At 50.6% G+C, this 24,919-nt stretch overlaps 1 protein-coding gene across 6 annotated transcripts in view; it reads left to right on the top strand.

Annotated features, from left to right (window-relative positions):
• The window catches only part of COL6A3 (collagen type VI alpha 3 chain), an 80,880-nt gene that overhangs the window by 36,570 nt on the left and 19,391 nt on the right, over positions 1–24,919 (top strand). For all 6 annotated transcript variants that reach the window (XM_047846386.1, XM_047846388.1, XM_047846387.1 and 3 more), the window contains 27 exons: positions 1,059–1,673; positions 2,563–3,162; positions 3,967–4,304; positions 5,461–5,539; positions 6,880–7,025; positions 8,477–8,569; positions 9,224–9,277; positions 10,221–10,292; positions 11,254–11,280; positions 11,630–11,674; positions 11,794–11,847; positions 12,304–12,366; positions 13,168–13,233; positions 13,591–13,644; positions 15,806–15,841; positions 16,447–16,509; positions 17,334–17,396; positions 18,671–18,733; positions 19,459–19,521; positions 20,988–21,038; positions 21,240–21,275; positions 21,725–21,787; positions 22,644–22,706; positions 23,956–23,988; positions 24,073–24,109; positions 24,211–24,222; positions 24,319–24,812. In XM_047846386.1, coding sequence (XP_047702342.1) covers positions 1,059–1,673; positions 2,563–3,162; positions 3,967–4,304; positions 5,461–5,539; positions 6,880–7,025; positions 8,477–8,569; positions 9,224–9,277; positions 10,221–10,292; positions 11,254–11,280; positions 11,630–11,674; positions 11,794–11,847; positions 12,304–12,366; positions 13,168–13,233; positions 13,591–13,644; positions 15,806–15,841; positions 16,447–16,509; positions 17,334–17,396; positions 18,671–18,733; positions 19,459–19,521; positions 20,988–21,038; positions 21,240–21,275; positions 21,725–21,787; positions 22,644–22,706; positions 23,956–23,988; positions 24,073–24,109; positions 24,211–24,222; positions 24,319–24,812 — 3,383 coding nt within the window. The remainder of the gene's footprint in view (positions 1–1,058; positions 1,674–2,562; positions 3,163–3,966; positions 4,305–5,460; positions 5,540–6,879; positions 7,026–8,476; positions 8,570–9,223; positions 9,278–10,220; positions 10,293–11,253; positions 11,281–11,629; positions 11,675–11,793; positions 11,848–12,303; positions 12,367–13,167; positions 13,234–13,590; positions 13,645–15,805; positions 15,842–16,446; positions 16,510–17,333; positions 17,397–18,670; positions 18,734–19,458; positions 19,522–20,987; positions 21,039–21,239; positions 21,276–21,724; positions 21,788–22,643; positions 22,707–23,955; positions 23,989–24,072; positions 24,110–24,210; positions 24,223–24,318; positions 24,813–24,919) is intronic.

The raw sequence follows: 24,919 nt of genomic DNA, 5'->3' as shown, positions 1-24,919 counted from the left end.
CTGTGTTTCCATTACAAGTAGCCCTACGATTTATGAAGCAAAAGACAGGCCGAACTTGTTGAGTGGCAACATAGGACTAGTTGATAAAATAGCCTCCAAGAAGTACCTAGAATTCTAATTAAAAGGAAAACATGGCTCATCTTTCCCAGGACTTTTGGATTAGTTTTGTAGCTAAAAATAGACTCACGTAAAGAAAATAGGGGAATTAACAGTGAAAACAAAAAAATTGTATAAATGCTAGGGATATGTGGGCAAGAAGAAATAGAAATAGAAAAAAAAAAGAAGAAATACCATGAGTCAAACACCTGGGGAGCTGTTGTGGCACACTGGGAGACAGTTGGCATTCTCCGGGTGTCACTACCTAAGTGGTGGCCTTGGACAGAGAGGACTTTTGACCTTAGCTGGCTCCCTCTTCTTGTACACCAATGATGTTCTGGGAGATCTTGATCCCTTCTGGTAGTAACAGCTCATGATTTTATAGATTCTGGTAATCCAGTTGCTAACTGCTGTTTACATTGTTAAAACTGGTTGTAACCCAGACTTCAAAGCCATAATTAAAATAGAGTAAACTTAGAAACTTTTGGAGAACTTCAAAGATTTTAAGAAGTGGAAATTGTTTTGGTGAAAAAAGCTCAATTTTTAATGAGGAGTTAAAAAAATTTAATGTTTATTTATTTTTGAGAGAGAGAGAGAGAGAGAGAGAGCAAGCAGGGGAGGGGCAGAGAGAGAGGGAGACACAGAAACCAAAGCAGGTTCCGGGTTCCAAACTGTCAGCACAGAGCCCGATGTGGGGCTTGAACTCATGAATCGAACTGTGAGATCATGACCCGAGGTGAAGTCGGATGCGTAACTGACGGAGCCACCCAGGTGCCCCTTAATGATTAATTTTAAAAAGCTCAAGAGATAAACACATGTGCGTTAGCTTGTAATTTTAATGCTAGTTAACACTGTGCAAGATAGTGCAAGATAGTTCCGAGTTCAGAAACAAAAGCAGAAACAAAGCCAAAGAAACACCAGTCACATACTGAGTTTTCCTCTTCCTTTCTTTCTATCCACAGATGTTGAGAGTGATGCTGCAGACATTGTCTTCCTAATTGATAGCTCTGACAACGTCAGGCCAGATGGCATCGCGCATATTCGGGACTTTGTTAGCAGAATTGTTCGCAGACTCAACATTGGCCCCAACAAAGTGAGGATTGGGGTTGTACAGTTCAGCAATGAGGTCTTCCCAGAATTCTACCTGAAGACCCACAGATCCCAGGCCCCTGTGCTTGATGCAATACGTCGCCTGAGGTTCAAAGGGGGGTCCCCGCTGAATACCGGCAAAGCTCTGGAATTTGTGGCAAGAAATCTCTTTGTCAAGTCTGCTGGGAGCCGGATAGAAGATGGCGTACCTCAACACCTGGTTCTGTTTCTGGGTGGAAAATCCCAGGATGATATTTCCAGGTTTTCACAGGTGATTAGCTCCTCAGGGATTGTGAGTTTAGGGGTAGGAGACCGAAATGTGGACAGAACAGAGCTGCAGACCATCACCAATGACCCCAGACTGGTCTTCACGGTGCGAGAATTCAGAGACCTCCCCAACATAGAAGAAAAAATCATGAACTCTTTTGGACCTTCCGGGATCACACCTGCACCTCCAGGAGTGGACCTACCGTCTCCCTCACGGCCAGGTATGACCTCTGGGACACATAACCACAGAGTGTGACATCTGTTATTTTTTAATTGAAAAAAAAAATGCAATTAGCATGTATTTTAATAGTTTTCTTCTGTTATGGTCGTTGCTGCATATAATATTAGAAACTAAATCCTGGAAAAATGACTTAGTTGAAACTGTAGAAGGAAACAGAACCCGGAAAGCATAGGGTCATTAATTCTTCCGTGAGGCTTCTATGAGGCTAGTTGTAGCCCCGCTGAAAGGTTCTATGAAGGTGCATTGAGGACTAACCACAGATTCACTGGCTCTCAGAACAGGACAGCATCTTTGAGGTTGGCCAATCCATACCCCTCTTTTACTCCAGTCTTCATTGTTTGATTATAATTAGGAAATTGCCATCAAATGCCTTTTGCTTTTGGCGGGCTTCTATGGAGCTCTTAGCATGCTGGCAGGCAGCCCTTCCAAGGTGTATAGGGTCTACTTCCAGTCTATTTCTCCCAGCCCTTTTTCGTTCTGCCTCTAGCGTATCTCTCCCAACACCCGTCAGACACCATTGTTTATTTCTGACCAGAAGGATCGTGTTGAGCGGTATTTCCTAAAACATCTGAGTTCATGGACCGTTGAATCTGCCATAATGCCCTTTTGCATGGGATAACCAGGACTCAGTTCTCAGTTTCCCTGCGTCCTCCTGCCTCCTAGCTTTTTGTTCAGATGATTTATCATTTATCTTCTTGTTTTTAGCATGATGGTGGCTGTGAATTTGGGCCCTGTAGAGGCATGGAATAAAGCAAAGGTGTCTGCTGTGAACGAGTTACAAGAATGCCTTTTTTCAGTTATTTTACACTTTGTGTATTTGTTCTGGATATGGAAACCAAATTTCTCATTTCCATTTTAACCGCTTTTAGAGAAAAAGAAAGCAGACGTTGTGTTCCTGTTGGACGGCTCCATCAATTTCAGGAGGGACAGTTTCCAGGAAGTGCTCCGTTTCGTGTCTGAAATTGTGGACACACTGTATGAGGGGGGCGACTCCATCCAAGTGGGGCTGGTCCAGTACAACTCGGACCCCACCGATGAGTTCTTCCTGAGGGACTTTACCACCAAGCAGCAGATTATCGACGCTATCAACAAAGTGGTCTACAAAGGGGGGAGACACGCAAACACCAAGGTGGGCCTCCAGCACCTGCGGCTGAATCATTTCGTGCCGGAGGCGGGCAGCCGCCTGGATCAGAGGGTCCCTCAGATAGCATTTGTGATCACGGGCGGGAAGTCGGTGGAGGATGCCCAGGAAGCCAGCCTGGCTCTCACCCAGAGAGGTGTCAAAGTGTTTGCCGTGGGCGTGAAGAACATCGACTCAGAGGAGATTGGGAAGATCGCATCCAACAGCGCCACGGCGTTCCGTGTGGGGAACGTCCAGGAGCTGTCTGAGCTGAGCGAGCAAGTTTTGGAAACTCTGCATGATGCGATGCATGAAACCTTGTGTCCGGGTGTGACCGATGTTTCCAAAGGTAACCAATCCCCTTTAGGTACATTTTCATCCTGTCATGCCAATGTGGAGCATCTGTTGAGAGGGAGAGAGAGAATCCCAAGCAGGCTCTGCACTAAAAGCATGGAAAGCAGTGTGGGGCTTGAACCCACGAACTACGGCATCGTGACCTGAGCTTAAGTCGGACACTTAGCCCACTGAGCCACTCAGGCGCCCCTGGACCTAGTTTAGATATTTAGATGCCCGCTGCTGGCCTATGGATTCCTTGAGCCTTTGGCTGCTTCAGGCATTCTGCTTACCCAGCTGTGTGGGTTGGATCCTGGTAACCACTTAGCCCCTGTTATCGATAAGGATATCTTATCTTTCAGGGTAAGAGTGGAAGTCTGTATTTTCTTGATCTTATAAGATGTATTTTCCCCCTCTATTCTTGAATTCCCCAAATTACTCAGACTTACTGATCCCTGTTTCTGTTTATAGGCTCCTTAGATCAACTATTTGAGTTCAGAGTATTTGAGTTCTCAAGTGCATTTCATTTAAAGCACAATCTTGAGATGGATGTAAACACCTGCTGTAGAGCAGGCCAAAAGTGATGAACACTCCAGAAAAGCAAACACTTTAAAATGGCCTACGCTTTCAGTTCCTAAGAGTCAGCACTGGTGTTCCCTGAGAGAGAGGCAGACTGAATTGCTTCTCGAAGCTCATACATAGAGGATCTCATTTTGCCCTCGAGCGTGATGCCCGGTCCACGTCCCGGGGCTGTGCCTGTGTATTGGACCCATCTCGGCCACCTCGACTTAGAGCTCACTGCCTCCTTTCCTTTTTGCAGTCTGTAATCTGGATGTGATTCTGGGGTTTGATGGGTCAAGGGATCAGAACGTATTTGTGACCCAGAAGGGCCTTGAGTCCAAGGTGGACACCATCTTGAATAGAATCAGCCAGATGCAAAGAATCAGCTGCACCGGCGGCCAGATGCCCACTGTGCGCGTGTCGGTGGTGGCCAACACGCCCTCGGGCCCCGTGGAGGCCTTTGACTTTGCCGAGTACCAGCCGGAGCTGTTTGAGAAGTTCCAGAACATGCGCAGCCAGCACCCCTACGTCCTCACTGCGGACACGCTGAAGGTCTATCAGAACAAGTTCAGACAGTCCTCAGCAGACAACGTAAAGGTGAGCATGGGCTCCCCCCTTGTTCCAGGTTCCCATGCAGTTTCTGGACTTGTACTGGTCAGGAGGAGCACCTCCGTGTCCAGAAGCCCCTTACCCCCAAGTGTTCTTCTAGAAGCGCTTTTCATGCTTGATGGGGTTGGTGGTGCCTGAACGTAAAAGTGCTTTATCGTCAACTGGTCATAAAAGTCCAAAATGTGATATCTGTCCCGTTTCAATAGTTTTACTTATGCTCTAAAAAAATCCTGGAAATCAGTAATTAAGCTTGATTGAGCTGAATTTATGATTAATTCCTGTTTGATTATTGTCCTACCCGTTGAGTACATCACGCTCTCTTCTCTCATTCTCTCTACGTGTATGTGTACCTACATACAGATACATACATATATAGTGTGAATATGCACACACACACACACACACACACACACACACACAGCATTAGTCTTCTAGAGCTGACAAGACATATTACTACAGAATGGGTGGCTTAAACAACAGAAATGTATTCTCCCAGTCCTGGAGGCTGGAAGTCTGAGATCAGTCTCTGCTGGGTTGGTTTCTTTGGAGGCCTCTCTCCTTGGCTTGTGGATGGCCACCTTCTCCTTCTGTATCCATTCGGGCTTCCCTCTGTGTGTGTCTGTGTCCCAATCTCTCTTAGAAGGAGACCAGTCACATCGGATTAGAGACCACATGGTCCCAGTGGCCTCACTGAATTTAATGACGCTTTAAAAGCTCTATCACCAAATACAGTCATATTCTGAGGGACTGAAGTTTAGGGCTTTGACATATGACTTTTGGAGGGACATGGGTCAGCCCGTAGCATGCACGCACGCACGCGCGCGCACACACACACACACACACACACACACACACACACACATTTCTAGAAATTACATCACATACATAGGAAAATGAGATGAATACTCTTTTTATTTTTATTGTAATTTTTTTTAGTAAATCAAACACCACCATATACCCACTTCGTTTATCCCTCCTTTAGTGCATGTTATTAAAGAACCATGAGTGGGGGTGATTGTTTCTCAATGTTGGCCCCAGTCTCCTCAACTGTGGATGGAGGGTTTGAATGGGCCTATCTCCCCGACCCCCGGGAGGTCATTTCCTTGTAATTTGGGCTGGGGTTTGACACCTCTTTTGCTTTTAGGTGGTCATTCATTTTACTGATGGGGTGGACGGAGATCTGGCTGATTTACAAAGGGCGTCTGAGGATCTCCGACAAGAAGGTGGGTCGTGGGCTTTCCAAACAGGAGAAGTTGGCCTGGGTGAGGCAGGGACACCACGCTGCTGGAGTCCTCTGGGGGACCGGGGGACTCCTCCTCGCAGCCTGGCCCTCTGTCGCCTCCCTGGGGCTACCGCGGTTCCCCTTGTGCCACAGTCGGCTTCCTCACCAAATCCTGACCCAGGACCCTCAGGCTCTCAGACTCATTCGGGTGGTAGAACATCTTGAAAGCATGATGCTTTTGCAAAAGAACATGACTTCGTGATTACCGCTTGAAATCATTACAACTTAAAGCAGAAAATGCACTTTGCTCTAAAATAAACAGTGAAACCACATCTTCCAGATTTAAGGTAACTAGACAGACAAGGATGCCCATTATCAGATGTAATGTCTGTTTATTTGGTTTGGAATCTGGTCGCACTGATGATCACAACGAGAATGCCAACACCGGAGGCTCACAAAAAGCATAACTTATCTTAAGAGTGTTCTCTTTATTAGCTGGCTTTTCCTGAGCCACGAGGACGAGATTGCTACTATCTGGTGTTGGGGGTGCGGTGTGGCAACTCTCCCCGAAGCACACCTGAGTTTTGTCAGAGTTGGAGAATCTACGTATGAATGCGTTTCATGGTGTCACTTCCTGTATTTCTGCTGATCAGTTTAGTTACTGACATTCCTTGAACAATTGCTAGAGAATTCCAAAGTTCCAGTGTTTTAACTCTTCAGAGAAGCTAACTGGTTTGATTCAACATGTTTTAGGTAAAGGTCACATTTTATACTGAAGTTTTCTTTAAAGCAGTTTTTTAATGTTTACCTTTGAATTTTTTTTTTCAACGTTTATTTATTTTTGGGACAGAGAGAGACAGAGCATGAACAGGGGAGGGGCAGAGAGAGAGGGAGACACAGAATCAGAAACAGGCTCCAGGCTCTGAGCCATCAGCCCAGAGCCCGACGCGGGGCTCGAACTCACAGACCGCGAGATCGTGACCTGGCTGAAGTCGGACGCTTAACCGACTGCGCCACCCAGGCGCCCCTTTTAATGTTTATCTTTGAGAGAGAGCGGGAGAGCGAGAGAGTGCGAGTGAGCATGAGCAGGGGAGTGGCAGAGAGAGGGAGACACAGAATCCGAAGCAGGTTCCAGGCTCTGAGTTGTCAGCACAGAGCCCGACGCGGGGCTTGAACTCACGAACCGTGAGATCATGACCTGAGCCGAAGTTGGACGCTTCACCAACTGAGCCACCCAGGCACCCCTGAAGTTTTTTCTTTTAAAAAAAAAGTTAGGAGGGAAAAGCCATGGTGGTTCTGGAATGCCCAGCTGAGCCACACCGAATGTGCCTACCCCTGCAGGCGTCCAAGCTCTGATCCTGGTGGGCCTTGAACGTGTAGCCAACTTGGAGCAGCTGATGCAGTTGGAGTTCGGGCGAGGTTTCATGTACAACAGGCCCCTGAGGCTTAACCTGCTGGACCTCGATTATGAACTGGCGGAGCAGCTCGTGAGTTTTTGTGTCTCTACACACAAAGCGGTCAAGACACCAATTTTTTCTGTCATTTAAGATCACGAAGGCATTTCTGTTTGTTTGTTTGTTTGTTTGTTTGCGAGGTGAATGGCAGAGGGGCCCTTTGGGTGGGTAATTCGGTTTATTTAATTCACTTGGGACCTGCCTTGCGGCCATCCCAGGTGTGAGTCCAGAACACGGAGGTGTCCAAGAGCTGGGAAAGCAGCGAGCTGGAAAATGGGTCTCTAGGCATGCTGGTGGTGTTACCTGACAGTTTCCTCTGCTCCCTTTCGTGAGAACCTTTCCGTTCATAAGATGGCTGGGAAGGCAAGACATCAGAGTGACTGTCCCCAAACAGGAAACTGTCCTCAGCATCCAAAAGTTACATGTGAAAATAAGACGATGCAGGAAAAGAAAGACCGTTTCTGGGCAGAGAGCACCTCCCTTGTCTTCTCTCCAAATTTCCTTTGGAGCAAATAAAGGTGCCCTCATGAGGCATCCTAATGCCGGGGTTCAGCCTCTCTCAGCTGGAGGTGCTAGCCCTGGGGCCGGGAGTGGGTGGGCTTTTTGGGGGACGTGGGGCTGAGTGGTCAACTCGGACATTGCTTTCTGGTGGCAACAGTGAGCTGGAGGATAAACTGACTGTTCCTTCTTCCCTCCTGCATTCTTCCTAGGGCTGGAATTGGGATTTTATTTTTTTATTGGGTGGAAGGAGGTTGCGTTAATTGATGCATCCGGGCCATGGAGGAAATGAAAACTCTAGGAAGCTCGCTGTGAGAAAAGTGAGCGAGCTTTGAGAAAAGTGTTTGAGCACCACGAGTTTAGCAGATGGAAATGTTGGTTGGGCATGCGCTTTCCCAATAAGGTCAGGGGTTAGGATGGGAAGGGAACGTCGAGGGTGTCTGATGAGTGTGGCCTCACTGGTGGCCCAGAGTGGCGGTGCTGGTGGCCAAGAGGCGGGGACCACTTGTGTGTCGGCCCCACACCGCGGCTGTTCCCAAGGTCTCCTCCCAGCTGGAGCCAGTCTGTGCTCTGACCATGGTCCTGAGGAAGGGTGTAAGGATCTCCATTGTGGAACCACATTCTGTCCCGGCCGTATGCAATTTATTTGTTAGGTCTTGCTCTTCGGGGTTTTAAAAATATGTAAGTTATGCTTAACATTTGAAATTTGGTTACGTGTGTTGGAAACTTTTAGAAATAAGGCCGAGCCTGCGGTGACACCGTGAGTATGGTCTGTGTTACTTTGGTTGCTGTCCATGCTCCCACGTTGGTGGCTGCCCTCTGCCACCCTGACTGCTGAGCAGTCTTGGAGGAAATGCTCTGTGGGAAGAAGATCATCTCTCACCGTGAAATCCACGTACATCGATTTTGACCTCCACGGCGTATTTATGCTTTTTTTCTTTTCCTAGGCATTTGTTCAGACTTGAACTTTCTTTTCCTTTTGGTAGGACAACATTGCTGAGAAAGCTTGCTGTGGAGTTCCCTGCAAATGCTCCGGGCAAAGGGGAGACCGCGGGCCCATTGGCAGCATTGGGCCAAAGGTAGGCTGGCTTTGCCCTTCTCTGACGTCTGGGACTAGATTTCAGGAGAGTCCGAAGGGGTGCAACATGAGGCCTGAGGGGTGCTGAATGCCTGCTGCCTTCTCTCTTTCCTTGGGGTGAGGGGGTCTGTTTATCATTTTATAAAATAATGTTAAAATCAGGGGCCCCTGGGTGGCTCAGTCGGTTGATTAATTGTCTGACTCTTGATCTCACGATTCTTGAGATCGAGCCCTGCATCGGGTTCTGTACTGACAGGGTGGAGCCTGCTTGGAATTCTCTCTCTCCCTCTCTCTCTCTCTGCCCCTCCTCTGCTCTCTCTCTCTCTCTCTCTCTTAAGATAAATGCAAGTAAACTTAAAAAAATAATGTTAAAATTAGTGGGCATTACTGACTGGCATCCTCATTGTGGATGGACAGCAAGGATTCTTAGTAGGTGTCTAAGTTACAGGAAACTGGCAGGATTTCTTGGTGGAGACGAGCCTTAAAGATTCTGATAAATTATGCTGTAACAGTAAGAAGAAACCCCAATTCAAGGGGACGCCTAAAGCCGTGCTACATGGTGGCATTGCTCTACCAAGAAAGGGGGGCAGGGCGATACTTGGAGAACAAAGAAAACTACGAGCTTTAACTGAAGCATGAACTTACTCTGTTCTAGGGTATTCCCGGGGAAGATGGCTACCGAGGTTATCCTGGTGACGAGGGCGGACCCGTAAGTACAAGATGGCTTGTTCTTTAAGCTTTTATTGCCTCCTTGTTCCTCACTCATTGGGGTTGAATTGTGGGGCTCATAATCTGTTCCATTTCCAATGACTTTCCTACTGGGATAACATCAGTTTCTAACCTCCTTAGCAACTCCACTCAGATTTCTACACTGTGGAGAACAGTGTGACGTCCCCAACAAGACAGATATGGACATGAAGTGCAGGCACTTTGCTGGTCTTATTTCAGAGGGAGAGACTTAATGGCTTCTGAGACTGGGGGCCACCGAATGTGGCATACCGGCATACCCAGCAGACCCAGACATCCAAGCAGAGAGGGGAGTGAGCCAGAGCAGGGGCGCCTGGGAAACCCAACCAGGGTGGTCGTCGGGGTCACGCCCTTTAAGGGAGGTTTACTGACTTGGGTCATCAGTAGCCAGAGGGTCTGGTTGGGGGTTTGAGAAGCAGTGCCTGGGACAGATGTGGTCCGAGAGGCTTTGAGACACTAGAAAGAAGCCCAGCCCTGGGACGGGGATACAGGGTCCGTGGGGAGTGGTGAAGTCACAGGGTCCCAGCTGGCAGTGCTGGGTGTCAGGCTGGCCCCAGGACCCACTGGAGAACCGGGAACAAGGGACCATGCAGAGGAACTGTCAGGCCCGGGATTCTGTGGGCACCCGACACTCACGCACACCCAGGACCCAGTGACCTGCTCACCCTGGTACCCTTTTGAGCTGCAGACCCTCCCTGGTCCCTCCAGGGGCAGGAACTGCAGGTTCAAGGCCAGGCCCAGGGCCGGGGGGTGCAGGAATGCTGGAGGCCCCACCGGGATGGAACAGCATCCCAGCCAGCCCAGCGAAATCCGCTTTCTAGGCCCCACCCTCCCAGGGCTGTGCACTCAGAGGAGGCGTGGTGGCCCGGAGCTCCACCTTGTAACTGCCTTCATTTCTCCCGCAGGGTGAACGGGGTCCTCCCGGCGTGAACGGCACTCAAGGTTTCCAGGGCTGCCCAGGGCAGAGAGGAATAAAGGTACCGTGTGCTGAGCCCTGTGTGAGCGTGGGGACCGCAGCACCAGGGCCCCGCAGGCAGAGGCTTTCAGTGGCACGTGCAGAAGTGAGACAGTTTCCCCAAATGCCTGGAGGGGAGGAAGGCCCCTGGGGCCTTTGTGTCATCCGTGTGCAGCAGCCAGTGGCCTCGCATCGTGGCGAGAGGGCGCAGTCTGGCGGGTCAGTGGCACTGGCTGCGCTGGGAAGGGAGCCTGGGAATGAAGGAAGCGTTTTCCTTTTTTCTTTTTCTTTTTCTTTTTTACTTTATATGTCTTTGTATTTTTTTTGTATTATTTTAAATATGAAATTTATTGTCAAGGGTGTCCATACAACACCCAGTGCTCCTCCCGGCAGGTGCCCTCCTCGATGCCCATCACCCATCCTCCCCTCCCTCCCACCCCCCATGAAGGAGGCATTTTCTATGGCGTGTAGAGCAGCCAGGAAGGAGTCACAAGGACAGAGAACACGGGCCGGGGGTGGGGGGCAGCGGTTCCAGCTCCCGGGGCCCCCCAGAGGAGCCAGGGTGGTGTCCGGGCGGGGTGGGAGGAAGCAAGAGGGTGGCTCGTGCTGGAAAAATCCTTGTGTGGAATGCTTGAATGTGCTTTCTCCTCTGTTTGCTGAGGTTTGAAAGCAGGTGCTAAAGGGAAAGGGCCAGCATGTGGCAAAGTCACAAAGGGGTCTTGTAGCCGGGTCCCTGGCTTTCAGGACCCACCCCTCCTGACCAAGGAGCCAAGAAGGCCACCTGCTCAGGGCCAGGGCAATTAGCCTCAGGATCCCCCACGGGATGGAGAGGGGACAAGGCAGACAGATGAATCCCCGGCACTGAATTTCAGACTCAGGGCGTTCAGGTGGGGTGGGCCCCTCCCTCCACCCCCTGCTGTTCCAGCCTCTTCTCTTTGGCCTTCAGGGAGGAGCTAATGTTTCTCCTTTCCTCTCCCTTCCAGGGCTCTCGCGGATTCCCAGGAGAGAAGGTACCTACGCTGGTTTTCGTTTTTGAAATTTATTTATTTATCTTCAAATTTTTTTTGGTGATGTTTATTTAATTTTGAGAGAGAGCAAGAGCGAATGGGTTAGGAGCAGAGAGAGAGGGAGACACAGAACCCGAAGCAAGCTCCAGGCTCTGAGCTGTCAGCACAGAGCCTGATGCGGGGCTTGAACCCACGAACCGTGAGATCATGACCTGAGCCGAAGTCGGACACTCAACCGACTGAGCCACCTAGGCGCCCCTCGTTTTTGAAATTCAAAGCGTTCCCCCGTTTTGGTCATTTTTCCTTTACCAGATGGCTTTCTCCCCTCACCGTGTGTCTTGTTCCCGTGCAGGGTGAATTAGGAGAAATCGGGCTGGATGGTCTCAACGGCGAAGATGTAAGCAATTTCATACTCTAAGTCCCAACCGCGTCCGGTCCCGAGCATCCCTGTGACTCATGCTTCAGTCTACGGTGGAAATTGTGCCAGGAGTGACGTTTTCTTGTTGTCTTTGACAGGGGGACAAAGGATTGCCCGGTTCTCCTGGAGAGAAAGGGAGTCCCGGCAGAAGGGTAAGTATGTTTCCATAGTGTTTCCGCTATGGAAAAACTAAAAACTTTTCACCTAAGAAAAATTTTTTTTATTCTTGTATGTAAAGACTGCTTCCTCCAAGCAGCCTTCCCTGATGTCCTCTGGGGGTGCTTCTGTGGTGTCTCCTGTGTCCTCTGTCCATTGTGACAATTACATCGTATCTTTTAGTCTGAAGAGTATATCTCCTAGGGCAGGGACTGACTGTGTTCTGTTTAAATAAATCCCTGGTGCCTGGTCCAGAGTAGGTCCTAGTAAAGATTTGGGATTACCTGAACAAATTGGAAATATTTGGAAGTAGATTTACCTTCATGTAAACGAGTAAACGGGAGATACTCTTCTTTTTAAGATTTATAAACTGAAGAACGTGATTTTTAAGGGGCGAGATACAAATTTGAAACCTTATCTAATTTTTGTCTCTGCTGGTATTTTTTATTTAGGGTGACAAAGGACCCAAAGGGGACAAAGGGGAGAGGGGAGACGTTGGAATTCGAGGTGACCCGGTAAGGGAGCTTTCTCACGGACAGTTTGGGACCCAAGTCTGGGGAGGGGGGGTCGTTGGAAAGTGAGTTGGGAGGAAGAGCTTTTAACCAGAGTTTTGAAATTGCTTTAGAATGTGTTGATAATGTACATGGCTTGTCCTCCTCCTACAGTTTTGGAGACACGTTTGCTCTCTAGCTGCAAAGATAGTGTTTGCAAGGCCTGTCATACGAAGGCCTCAGGAATTTCCCTCAAAGGTGGTCTCAAGGCGCTTTAATCTAGCGGGGTCAGGTGCTCAGAAAAGTATCAGAGGTGACAAAAATGTAGGACCCTGAGGGGCCACGCCTTGGCCACATCCCCCATAGCCCACCCATCTCACTCTGACAGCCTGATCGTGGGGTCCCAAACCACTCTCAGCCCTGGGCAGTGGGCAGCGGTCCTTCCTCAACAGGGAGAATAGTGTCTCACCGTCCCTCTTGTCTTGTTCTGGCCCGGAGGAGGGAGGCTGGCTGGGTGGGGAGGAGGGAAGCTGGCCTGGTAGGGAGGAGGGAAGCTGGCCCAGGAGGAGGGAAGCTGGCCTGGTGGGGAGGAGGGAAGCTGGTCCAGGAGGAGGGAAGCTGGCCTGGTGGGGAGGAGGGAAGCTGGCCCAGGAGGAGGGAGGCTGGCCCAGGAGGAGGGAGGCTGGCTCGGGAGGGGGTTGGCCTATAGGTTTTGTAGAGCCATAGACTGAGAAGGGTGGCAAACTCTTCTGTTTACCTAAGGCGAATTTGAAGTGCCTTTTTCTTGCACACGTGGCTCATGTCCCTGACCTGTGTTGTCTGCAGGGTGACTCAGGACGGGACAGTCAGCAGAGAGGGCCCAAAGGAGAAACCGGAGACATCGGCCCCATGGTACGGTGCTCTGCATCCCCGGACCCCCTTTGCCGAGGGCTCACCCCCAGCCACAGGGGCCACAGAAGTGGTCTTCACGGCTATGGGCACACGAGGTCGGGTGTGGACTGTGTGCCTGGGAAGGCAGTGTCCACCTGCTACCCAGAGGGACTCCTTTTCTGCAGAATTTATGCCCCTTAGGTATTTACGGAAAGTGCTTCTCAGGCTTGTGCAGACGGCATGTCCCCCGTCTAAGGGGTCCCACCAAGCATCCCCCCGGCCTCTGCCGTGTGTACAAGCAACCCCCTTTCCCGTGGTCTCTGGCACAATATGCCAGAGTTGGATGAGAGTCTTACGCTGATTTTTTCTCCATGTCAGGGTCTCCCTGGGAGAGACGGGGTATCTGGAAGGCCTGGAGAAACCGGGAAGGACGTGAGTGCCTCTTGGGGCTCAGGGGGCTTTGTGGGGAGTCCTAGCAAGTGCCTCCTGAATCACCAACACGATCTGGGGCAGCGTTACTCAGCAACTTTTTACTTGGGGGCTTTGAGGGGGATTTCAAACATGTGGCTAGGCTCTGTCCCGCTAAATATTTAAAAAATCCAAACAGAAGCACAAACTCAGGAGGGAGTGAGGGAGTGAGGGGCAAGAGGGCTGATGGGTTGTATGCTTGTGCGTTTAGTCATTGTTTGTTGGTGCGGCTGTAATTCAAGCGACGACACCAGATTGTGTTTTCTAGTGAATTGCATCAGGCGGTTGCCTTTGCGAGACATTTCGCGAATGTCTGTTGCAGGAGAGCTCATTGCGTCCCTAATCTCTGAGTCCCCTCGAAGAGCTGCTAAGACCAAAGCTATGTACACGACCCTTGGGAAACCCTTGGCAGCTCCCAGGGCCCCGGGGAACACAGAGCGTGGCTCCAGAGGGAGAAGAGGGTCCCTGCACGGGGGAGGGGTGGTCTGGAAGTTTGTAAGGCGTCAGGGGCAGTCAGGATGGCTCTGCTCACAAGCTGAGAGAGCAGAGCGGCAGCAGGCTGGGTCTGGGCGGCCAAAAATGGTACCTCCGCCGTTTCCCCAACACCAGCCACGCGGTGAGGGATCCATCAGTGGCTGGACCCTCAGGGGGCTGTGCCCTGAGATGGGAGCTTTTGGAAGGGCTGACTCTCACCCGTGATTACATGGTATGCTAGGGGCGTAAGTTTTAAAATTGTGCCTTTAGAATTCAGAAGAAAAACAAAATTTGAAAACGCCACCTTAGAAGTTCTGAGTGTTACTGCGAGCGAACTGCAAACTGACCAATGAGGAAAGACCCCGCTGTTATAATGAGCCACCCGCTCAGCGTGTGACGGAACCAAAACTTGTTTTCACGAAGTGACTTAACATAGAGTCCTGCCTGCAGTTTGTTTTATTTCTGCGCGCGAGGTGGAGACCTCGGTTCACCCTTGATGGAGTCAAGGGCTCTTGTCGACCCGCTTCTTTCCTTGCGCTAGGGTGAGGCCTGGCCCGGGGGCCTCCGGTTCCTTCCCTTAGGACCTCGCTGTGCCCGGCTCAGGCCAAGGTGAAACGTGTCCTTCCCACCGGGCCACCTCACGTCTCACACAGCCACACTGGGGCTTCTGCGGGCTGCCTCTGGCCTGAGCACTGCGTCACTGAGCACTTAGCCTCTGGTTGTGCTCCTAGTTGTGCCCTTTGGGGGAGGCCAGGCAGATTGTTACTCTGAAGGAGCCGCCTGGCCCGTCTCCTTCTCCACTTGTCCACGTGTCATCCGTAGAAGGAGGCCAAGGCCTTCCGTTAAAGAAGTTTCCACCACCGTGAATAATGTTAAAACAGTCACCCCAGAAGGTCTCTGGGCTGGCCCGTTGGGAGTGGAGAATGTCTTTCTTTGGTGGACGCCACAGATGGGCCAAGCCCCATAACAGAGCTGGTGCCTCACAGTGTCCAGAACACTAACCCTTCACCTCACAAAGATACACCCAGGACCTTCATGCGTTCCCGTCCCAAACCTTTCCGATGGAGAGGAAGCCATCACAGAATCGGAATGAAAGCATTGCTTATGCGATGGGCCCACATTTATTTGAACGAAGGGTCACCTCTGGAACATCGAGAAAGATGCTGCCAAGTCATGAGGCCAGACTAAGTACGGTTGGGCTTTTTAGGTTCACGTATGTGCACTCCCGACGCTTTACTTAGCTGAGTGTGTGTTATATTTGGCCAGGAGCGTTTGGAGAGTTTGGGACTCCCTTCCATTATAATTGATGCATTTCATTACTTCTGCCTGCAGTTAGGAAAATGGTTGAAAAACAGACAGGTTGACGTTACCATTTTTACATCCTTTTTTGAAATTGGCTGGGATCGTGCAGCCAGAAGGAGTCATTGTTTTGCTTGGCAGGTTGGAAGTAACTCTGAAAACTCCCATTTGGGTGGCTAACAGGGCAGCGTGGAAGCAAATCTTGGCGGAGAGGAGGGCAGGAGGAAGGGTGTCTCTCTTGAGTCTGCTCAGGGCCGGCCAGGCACATTGTCTGGCTCGTGGCGACTCATGTTGCAGACAGCCCCGGGCTCCGTCCCCAGGCTCCCTCTCAGTTTGTGTGACTCCTCCACAGGGCGGCTTTGGCCGAAGGGGACCAGCGGGAGCTAAGGTAAGTCTCTAATTTGGTGCCTTTCTTCTGCCCTCACACCATGACTCACCACGTGCTCTCAAAGGGCAAGAATGCAATCAGCCTGGGAGCCAAAAGCTTTGTCCCTCTGCCTTCAAGGCGTGGGGCTCAAACACCAGCCACCACCTTCGGTACCGACTCCGTGCATTTAGCCTCTTCCAAACGACTTGTGAAACCGCGTGGCTGTGGGGACCAGGGGCAGAGACTGAGGGGAGGAACGGAGCAGGGGGTGTCCGGGCGTCCCTCGTCCCTGACGCGCCCGCTGACCCGCTCGGCGGCCGGTCTCCGCGTCTTACTGTGTCCGTCTGCCCAGCTGTGCAAGGCAGGTTTGGATTCAAAAATCCTGATTTCACAACCATCCTGAGCAGAGGTGAGGCAGGTGTGGGGAACCGTCGTAAGCGTGCAGAATGGCACTGGCTGTACGTGCTGAATGTCTCATCCTGGGGCCACTGCCCTGGTGGCCTCCACTCCCCTGTGGGGCTGCTCCCCTACCCCCTTTGCCCAGACGTGACTGTCGAATACACAGCTGACACTGGCCTCAACCACTCTGACCCCCACCCCCCCCTTCATCTTCTTTTGTTTCCAAGGGCAACAAGGGCGGCCCGGGCCAGCCGGGCTCCGTGGGAGAGCAGGGCACCCGAGGTGGACAGGTCAGTACTCCCAGCGCGGCCGTGCGCCTTGTGATGTTTGCCCAGGTGCTCCAGTATGTGTTTTTAAATTGTTCCGTGTGTTTATTTTTAGATGTTTATTTGTTTTGAGAGAGACAGAGACAGCACGAGCAGGGGAGGGGTAGAGGGAGCGGGCGAGAGACAGAATCCCAAACAGACTCCACGCTGTCAGCACGGAGCCTGACCCAGGACTTGAACTCACGAAGCATGAGATCATGGCCTGAGCTGAAATCAAGAGTCAGATGCTCAACCGACCGAGCTCCCCAGGAGTCCCCAGATGGTTTTCAATTTGAATGAGGTGACAGCCAGTTTTATATAATCGAACCCAGAATTAACTACTGAAGAGTTCAGTGGCACATAATACATTCACAGTGTGGTACAACCATAAGCTCTACATAGTTTGAAAACATTTTCATCATCCCCAGAGGAGCCCCCGAGCCCTTAGGCAGTCATTCCCATATCCTCTCCTGCAGCTCCTGGAAACCACTGATTTCCTTTCTGTCTCTGGCCTGATGTGGGGCTCAAACTCACAAATCCTGAGAGCATGACCTGAGCTAAGATCAAGAGTCAGACGCTTAACCGACTGAGCCCTCCGGGCTCCTTGTATTTTTCTTAAGCTAACCTCCCCCTTAGTGTCCCGGGTTGGAGCTGCTGTTAACAGCTGAGACAGAAGCATGGTCTCTAGCGGTCTTTTTGGCCGGCGGGAGCGAGGCTCTGGGCTCTGTGCAAAGTGCAGGTGTCACCCCGATGTTCCTCATGGAACGCCACCTCAACGCAACACTTATATTGGCCTTTTGCTTCTTCAGGGTCCACCTGGTCCCACGGGTCCCCCAGGCCTGATCGGTGAACAAGGCATTTCTGGGCCTCGGGTAAGTCCGCTTGACCCCACCCCTGTCTTTAGCTAAGCGGGAGCACGGCCCGCACAGGCTGAGGTCCTGCGGATGGTGTTACTGTAGGCAGACTTCTCCCTTCGCCTCCCCCCTGCCAGCACAGACCCCGGGTCAACCTCAGTCCTCACGGCGACTGGCCAGTTTGCCTGAGGAAGTAAGAGACCCTTTCTCTTGGTGCTCCAGGGGCTTCTGAATCCCAGTGCTGCTCCTTCCAAACATTGGCCAGCTGGGTGGTGAGGCCGTCCTGTACTTCCAAAGCCTGAGGCTGGACCTTTGTAAACTCTAAATCTGCCCCAATTCTCGGCTTATGCCAAATTGTTTCATATGTGGCCCCTGGAGTTTGCCTTGTGGTTCGGTATTCAGTGTAAGGCATTCCCCACCCTCAGGTTCAACACTGAAGCTGCTCCTTAAACTTGAATGACCACAGGCATGGACATGCATCTCGGGGCTCGGTGACCATGAGCAGAAATGAGTTAGCTGTGTGGGGCCTGGGTCCCCAGCACTGCACACTTGGTGTCCGTCCTGTCTGACGTGCTGTTCAGGGAGCCACCCTGTCATGTGTTACAGAAAACAGTAATAACCGAAAAGTGGCAAAGAGCTGGCTTGTTGCTACAGAAATGGACAAAAAGGTGTTGCAACCAAGTAGGAACTTTGTGAGATGCCTTGTTGGCTTAGACATTCCTTTCCTGGTTCGCCGTCTGATAAATACCTATTTTCAAAGCTTTTGTGGGTTTTATTCAACATTATTTAAGCTCTCATTAGTCAAGAGTCTAAGGTGGAGTGGGGGTGAGGTGAAACTCTTCTAATAGTCACCAATGACAAAGAGCTCCTACCACCTGTTTCTCGCATGTTCGTGTGGGTCATTTCTGGGCTCTGGAGGCTGCACCCCGTTTTAAGAGCTATGTCTCTTCATTATTTACTTACTCCCTCAGGGGATATGTGTACAGGATTCTGCACCTGTATAATCAGGTGTCACTGTGGAGGTGTGAAAAGGGAGAGGAAACAAAGTCCCACAAAATCTGGGTTCTTCTCTTCTAGTCAGGGACTCGGGATATTAACTGCAACATGGGTTGGTTTGTGGAGGCTGGTTCCGAGCGGTCACACGGATGTGTTAGATTTGCACAAGCCATGTCCATGTGCATTTGGGTCTCCGGCACCGCACTTGGCACTGAGTGCTGCGGGGTGGGGGCCGAGTGCAGGGCCTCTGGCTGGAGGGTGAATATTTCATTGACATGCTCCTCTCCCTGCTCCAGGGAAGCGGAGGGACTGCGGGTGCTCCTGGAGAACGTGGCAGAGTCGGTCCCCTGGGAAGAAAGGTTTGTCTTAACCAAAGTAGAGCTCATTTCCTGAGGTCAGGGCCCAGCCGTACCCTCTGTGGCCTTGCCCTCATCTGTCCGTGTGCTCACCTGCTTAGTCTGCATCCAGCCTCCCCAGCTGCCAGCCCGGCTTGGCCAGTGGGATCCCTGTCCTGTCCCACCTGAAGGGAACTCATGGGCTATACTCAGCGGGTTGGCTTTCTTGTGGCCAGAACCTGCCAGCAGCTGGTGGATTCCCTGATCTGTTCGTGCCTGTGTATGTGACGGGAGTTTGGCCTCCTTGGAGTCATCAGAGTGGATGGGAGGCACTTAGCACAGCCCCAGTGTTGCATTGAACACACATTCTTTAAACACTGGCACCGCACGCACAGAGCTCTGCTGGCCATATTTAGCTAATCCAAGAGGCCCAGCTCCCCGACTCTTTTGGATAACAGCAGCTTGTCATACGAAGACTGTCTGAGAACCGACTTTCCATAAGCCTTAAGAAAAAACACAATTTATCAGAACGGGCCTCAAAGGGCAGCCTTTTCTCAGTAAAGGAAATGTGTTCGTGTGAATCCACGGTTGTCTCTCGGTCTCTTGGTGGTGGTGGGGGGTTTCCCTGCTGTAGTCAACACCCACTGACTTTACCTTACCACCGGCATCACGTAGAACAGAATTTGCTTGGAGTCATGTTTTAATGGTCTCAGCCCCACAGCTGTCTCAGCCTTGTTTCTCGTGTGTAGGGCGAGCCTGGAGAGCCGGGACCAAAGGGAGGAGTCGGGAGCCGGGGCCCCCGAGGGGAGACGGTAAGATCAGGATGTGCTGTGGCCAATCCTTTGCTGGAAGGTGCGAGGCAGGGGAGACGGGGCCTTTCTCTGGGCTAGCCTTTCTCGTTGCAAATTGGGTTGGTCCTAAACAGGTAACTGGATAGTTGCTCCTTGTGTCCTTGGGGATATGACCGAATGCAGTGAGACTGACTGCTTATAAACAGCAAATCAATTTCCAAATAAGTTTCATTACATCGGGGAAGAGTGGGGAAAGACATTTTTTTCTTGTGTTTTTCCTGGTAAGTGAATATGGGGACTCACTGAAGCTTGAACCACCTTCGTTGTCGTCCTGCAAATGGTTTGTGACCATGACTAGATGGAGTTTTTCTGCAGAGAAATAAATGTCCTTTGGTTAAAATGGAATCATATCTGATCAGGTCTCAATCCAGATTGAAACTGTTTCCTTTGGATGAGACATCCTAGGAATAGAAGTTATTACCTTGATAACTCATTTTTTAAAATATTATCTAAAGACAATCTGACTGCTCACGAACGATACTCTTTTAATATACACTTCTGTACAGGGCAAAGAAATCTATAGACTGTTTTAAGAAAGTTTTGAGAACCCGGTTGATCTGATTTATAATCCCAAACTTAAAAATATTTTTTTTTGTGTGTATGTAACCTCTCTACAAAAAACTGAAGTTTGAAGGATCCGTTTCTGTTACTTTCAGTTTCAGAAGCAGAGGGGGAGAAAATCAGGCTCTAAAATCTGTTCAGACCAGAAGGAAATCTCTTGATGGCGTGTCCATAAATTTGGGGGCAATGGCTCTTTAGCTGTTGATGTTTGCCTAAAACTTTAACTAAATAGCGTGCTCTGGGTATGTTTTAGAGATACCAGTGTATATATTTCACACATATTGTTCTGATTCTTTTGAAATAGTCAATGGAGTGCAGTTCTGAAAGTCTCCCGCGAGGGTGTGATGGGACAGATTGGAGAGCATAGGGAGGGGGGTGTTTGGAAAGAAGGCAGTCCAGTGGCATGACCTGGAAGGAGGGGGGGAAGCCACGGGGGGAGAGGAGAGAAGGTCTGAGCCCAGGAGACTCAGGAGGGCGTGAGAGACTGAGTCCTGCGTTCCTGCTAGAATCAAAGAGTCAAGGATGCACTTTGGCAAGGTGACTTTTGGGAGTCCTTTCTGCTCCAAGAGTCTCAGAGATTCCGCGGGCCTTTGATTCCACACCCAAGTGCTGTCTTTCCCGGTGGCTGTCAGATGTTCTTTTTATCGGTGGCACAGCAGCACCATTTTCCCGAAGGAGTCCATGAAGGCCACTTACTTGCAGACGGCTTTCTTGTTTACACATGGAGGATGGGGTGGGAGCAGGAACGCTTCCTTGATCTGGGAACCCTTCAGGGACCCAACGACCCTGTGCTCCGGGCTCTAGACAGAGTGGTTGTGGGGTGCCCAGCATGGCAGCCTGTGGTAATGCTCCCTTTCCACCCCCAGGGCGATGATGGCAGAGACGGGGTTGGCGGTGAAGGACGCAAAGGCAGAAAAGTGCGTATCTGCTGAGGATTCCTGAGCTTCTGGTGTCTTGTGTCTTTAGAGAAGTATTTCTCAAAATTTTGTTGGAATGTCATGAGTTTTTTTTTTTGTCTTGGTGACTCCGTGGATGTATTCGTTGCTGCTCAAGAATAATTTCTTTTAGATGCATGTAAATTAGGACCCAAAACTGAGTTATTTATTTGCCTCTTACAGGGAGAAAGAGGATTCCCTGGATACCCTGGTCCAAAGGTAAATAAATATTCCCCTGGTGGTGAAACGTCACCATTTTGGGGGGCTGCGTCTGGCATGTTCATGGGCTGAAAATCGGAATATTGTGGTGTTAGTGTGGGGTCAGCCGCTTACGAAGGCCCCGCCCTCTCTGAGATACTCCCTCACCCGTTAAGTGGAGGTGACAGTGGACAGTGTACTTGCCTTGGGCCTTGCGAGGGTTGGATCATGACATGGCAATCACACACTTTGTAAACTTGACGTGCTCTGATCTGTATGACATCGTCATCATGGGGGCGGTAAACTAAGGCTGCATCTGTGGAGGACACAGATGTACTAGTAACCCAGTGGAATGTAAACCAGAGTTAGCCATTGGGCTGCCCTGGGGAGTGTGGTCCAGATGCCCGGGGGCCCTCCGCTGGACCCTCCGTTTCAGAACTTAATGTGCCTCTTCCCGGCTCTCTTTGCAGGGTGCCCCTGGCGAGCCTGGGACGGATGGAGGACCAGGACCCAAAGGCATCAGGGGCCGAAGGGTGAGTCTGCCCGCACCTGGCTGCAGGTGGGGGATGAAAACACGTGTGGTGAACATTCTCCTTCTTCCCCGGCAACCTGGCTGGTGGCATGTGGGGTACAAGAAAAGGAGTCCTAGGCCCCAGGCCGGTGTCCTCAGGACCCCTTGTGGTTGTCTATACTGCCTTCTTCAGCCGTGCTGCCCTTACGGGGAGGCCCCGGGAGCCCTTCTGCTAACACATCTCAAGGATCACCAGACCCCGCGCTCCCCACCTCCAAGGCATAACCATCCTCTTCCTGAAGCTGCTTTTGGCTCCAAATGACTGTCTTCAGTGGATGTTTACTCATCCTCTTAAGATTGCACCGAGTCCTGAATTAGCACGTCGCGGTCTCGATGTGGGAAACGGTTATTTTTAGCTTGAAATATAGTTAAAATCGTCATATGATCCTGTTAATTTGCTCAGTGGAGACAAACTGCATCATTTACTTTTCCAGGTGGTTTTACCACGTTGGATTGGTTATCTGCACCGAGCGCTGGTCTCACTGATTGCCGTTTATTGCATTCTTGCACATCCGTGGATCGTCTTTTTTTTTTTTTAATTTTTATTTAAAAATTTTTTGACGTTTATTTTATTTTTGAAAGAGAGAGAGAAAGAGAAGGGGGGGAGGGGCAGAGAAGGAGGGAGACAGTATCCGAAGCGGGCTCCGGGCTCTGAGCTGTCAGTACAGAGCCCGATGCGGGGCTTGAACTGACGAACTGTAAGATCGTGACCTGAGCCGAAGTCAGGCGTTTAACTGAGCCCGCCAGGCGCCCCTCCATGGATAGTCTTCTTAATCGGTCTTGGGCAAGCATCTCACTGTTTGTTCTGCCTTTTCTAGGGAAATTCAGGACCTCCAGGGGCAATTGGGCAGAAGGGGGACCCTGGCTACCCAGGACCATCTGTAAGTACCCACCCACCCAGTTCCAGTCCAGCCATGGGCTGGAAGCTTTACATGTGTCCCTTTGTAGACTTCCTACAGCCTCCCAGAAAAGACGTGCTGCATTTTTGTTGCCATTGATTTTTTTTTTTTTTTTTTATAAACCACTTTTCTTTTGATGTCACAATGGAGAAAAGAGCTTTTGAATTTGAGACTAACCAGAAACGTTCCAAAGAAGTTTCTTGTGGAACCTTGTGGTCTAGGGTATATTGTAATTTGCCTTTATAATTTCCTGGGGTAGGTTTGAGGTTTGTGTACAGGACAAAAAAAAAAAAAAAAAAAAAGAGAGAGAGAGAGAGGACAAGTTCTAATACCTCTTGGTTGCATCTTGTAGAAATAGTATAATTTATGTCAGACGTCGGTTTGCGAACTATTTCCTGTGGTCTATAAAATCCCCAAGACAGCTTCTGATTTATGGTTTAAAACCCACGAGTGCTGGGCCACCTGGGGCCAAGAGGGCGACCTACTGCAGCTTTTCCCTTGCATTTCTTCATTATGAATATCTTCTTGAATTTCTCCCTATATTGTCTCCCTACGTTACATTTCATGAGGTTCAAAGAATGACGGACAATCACTCGTACAAGGAAAGGTGGAGGGATTAGACTGGTCAGACTTGGATAAAGGCTAAGTCAGGTGATTTCTGCCTTTAAGAAAGTGAAGCATTTAACGGAGAAAGTTAAGGCAGTCTGCAGTCTTGTGGAAACGCACCTGACTGGCCCAGGAGACAACTGCTTGGCTGTCAGGGCGGCTGTGTATTGTGATAAGACCCTGAGAGCAGCCACGGGTCTGTCCTTGGACCTCCTCTGGGGTGGTATCCAGCCAGTGTGTTTTAGATCTGGAGCTGAGGCTTAGCTAAGTGACGCGTCGCTGTCCCTTCTGTGAACAGGAGGTACTAAGATCGCAGGTGGAAAGAAAGCTCTACTCTGAGGAGAAGTCATGTTTAGACTCGAGCCCAAATGTGTGATCCCTTTGATTTGTCACAACCTTCCGGGTTTTTGGGGTGTGGAGCTTTTCATTTTGCAGGGGAAACACTTCTGTCCTCAAAGTTTCCCCTCTCTTTTGTTCCTTGAGCAGTAAAGTCAGATTTACAGGGAGAGCCTGAAAATGGTCAAGGGCCGCCCAGACCCACCTTTGCTCCCTCAGCCGTGTTTCTGTCACGTTGCTGGTCCCGCGCGTCTGTGGTGCTTCTCACCCTCTCCTTCTCGTTCCACAGGGTCCCAAGGGCAACAGAGGTGACTCCATGGATGTAAGTTGCATGTGTGTATCACCAGTCGTTGAGCCGTAAGCCTCTTGTCCGCCCCCCTCACGATTCTTTCCTTTCTTTTTAAAGCAATGTGCCCTTGTCCAAAGCATCAAAGATAAATGTCGTAAGTACATGATCTTTGCTGTCTGTGACGCACGTCTGCTCTCATGTTTGAAATGCTCATGCGGTACCTGTGTTTCACTCCTCTCTCTGTTTCTTTTCTAGCTTGCTGCTACGGTAAGTTGACTTCAGCCGTCTGACTTTCTCCTGCGGGAAGAAGACCCCTTTCCCGGTAAGTAAAGTTTGTCTTTGAAAACCCGCCACTTCCCACAGGGCCCCTGGAATGCCCCGTCTTCCCGACGGAACTGGCCTTTGCCTTAGACACCTCGGAGGGGGTGACCCAAGACACGTTTAGCCGGATGAGGGATGTGCTCCTGAGCATCGTGGGCGACCTGACCATTGCTGAGAGCAACTGCCCGCGGGGAGCACGCGTGGCCGTGGTCACCTACAACAACGAGGTGACCACGGAGATCCGGTTTGCCGACTCCAAGAAGAAGTCGGTCCTCTTGGACAAGATCAAGAACCTTCAGGTGGCTCTGACGTCCAAGCAACAGAGTCTGGAAACGGCCATGTCCTTCGTGGCCAGAAACACGTTTAAGCGTGTGAGGAACGGATTCCTGATGAGGAAAGTGGCTGTTTTCTTCAGCAATAAGCCCACGAGGGCATCCCCACAGCTCAGGGAGGCTGTGCTAAAGCTTTCGGATGCGGGGATCACCCCCTTGTTCCTCACGAGCCAGGAGGACCGGCAGCTTATCAACGCGTTGCAGGTCTGTACCCTGTGGGCACGGTTGACATCTCCTTTGGCTCTTCTTGGGCTCTGAGAATGTTCTCGGGCACCTGGTGCCTGCTTGATGGATTCATGCACCATAGTTTC

Source organism: Prionailurus viverrinus, unplaced genomic scaffold (genome assembly GCF_022837055.1).
Source record: "Prionailurus viverrinus isolate Anna unplaced genomic scaffold, UM_Priviv_1.0 scaffold_39, whole genome shotgun sequence".
Lineage (NCBI taxonomy): Eukaryota > Metazoa > Chordata > Mammalia > Carnivora > Felidae > Prionailurus > Prionailurus viverrinus.
Note: the sequence above shows the minus strand (reverse complement) of the source record. Positions and strands in the feature narration are given on the sequence as shown.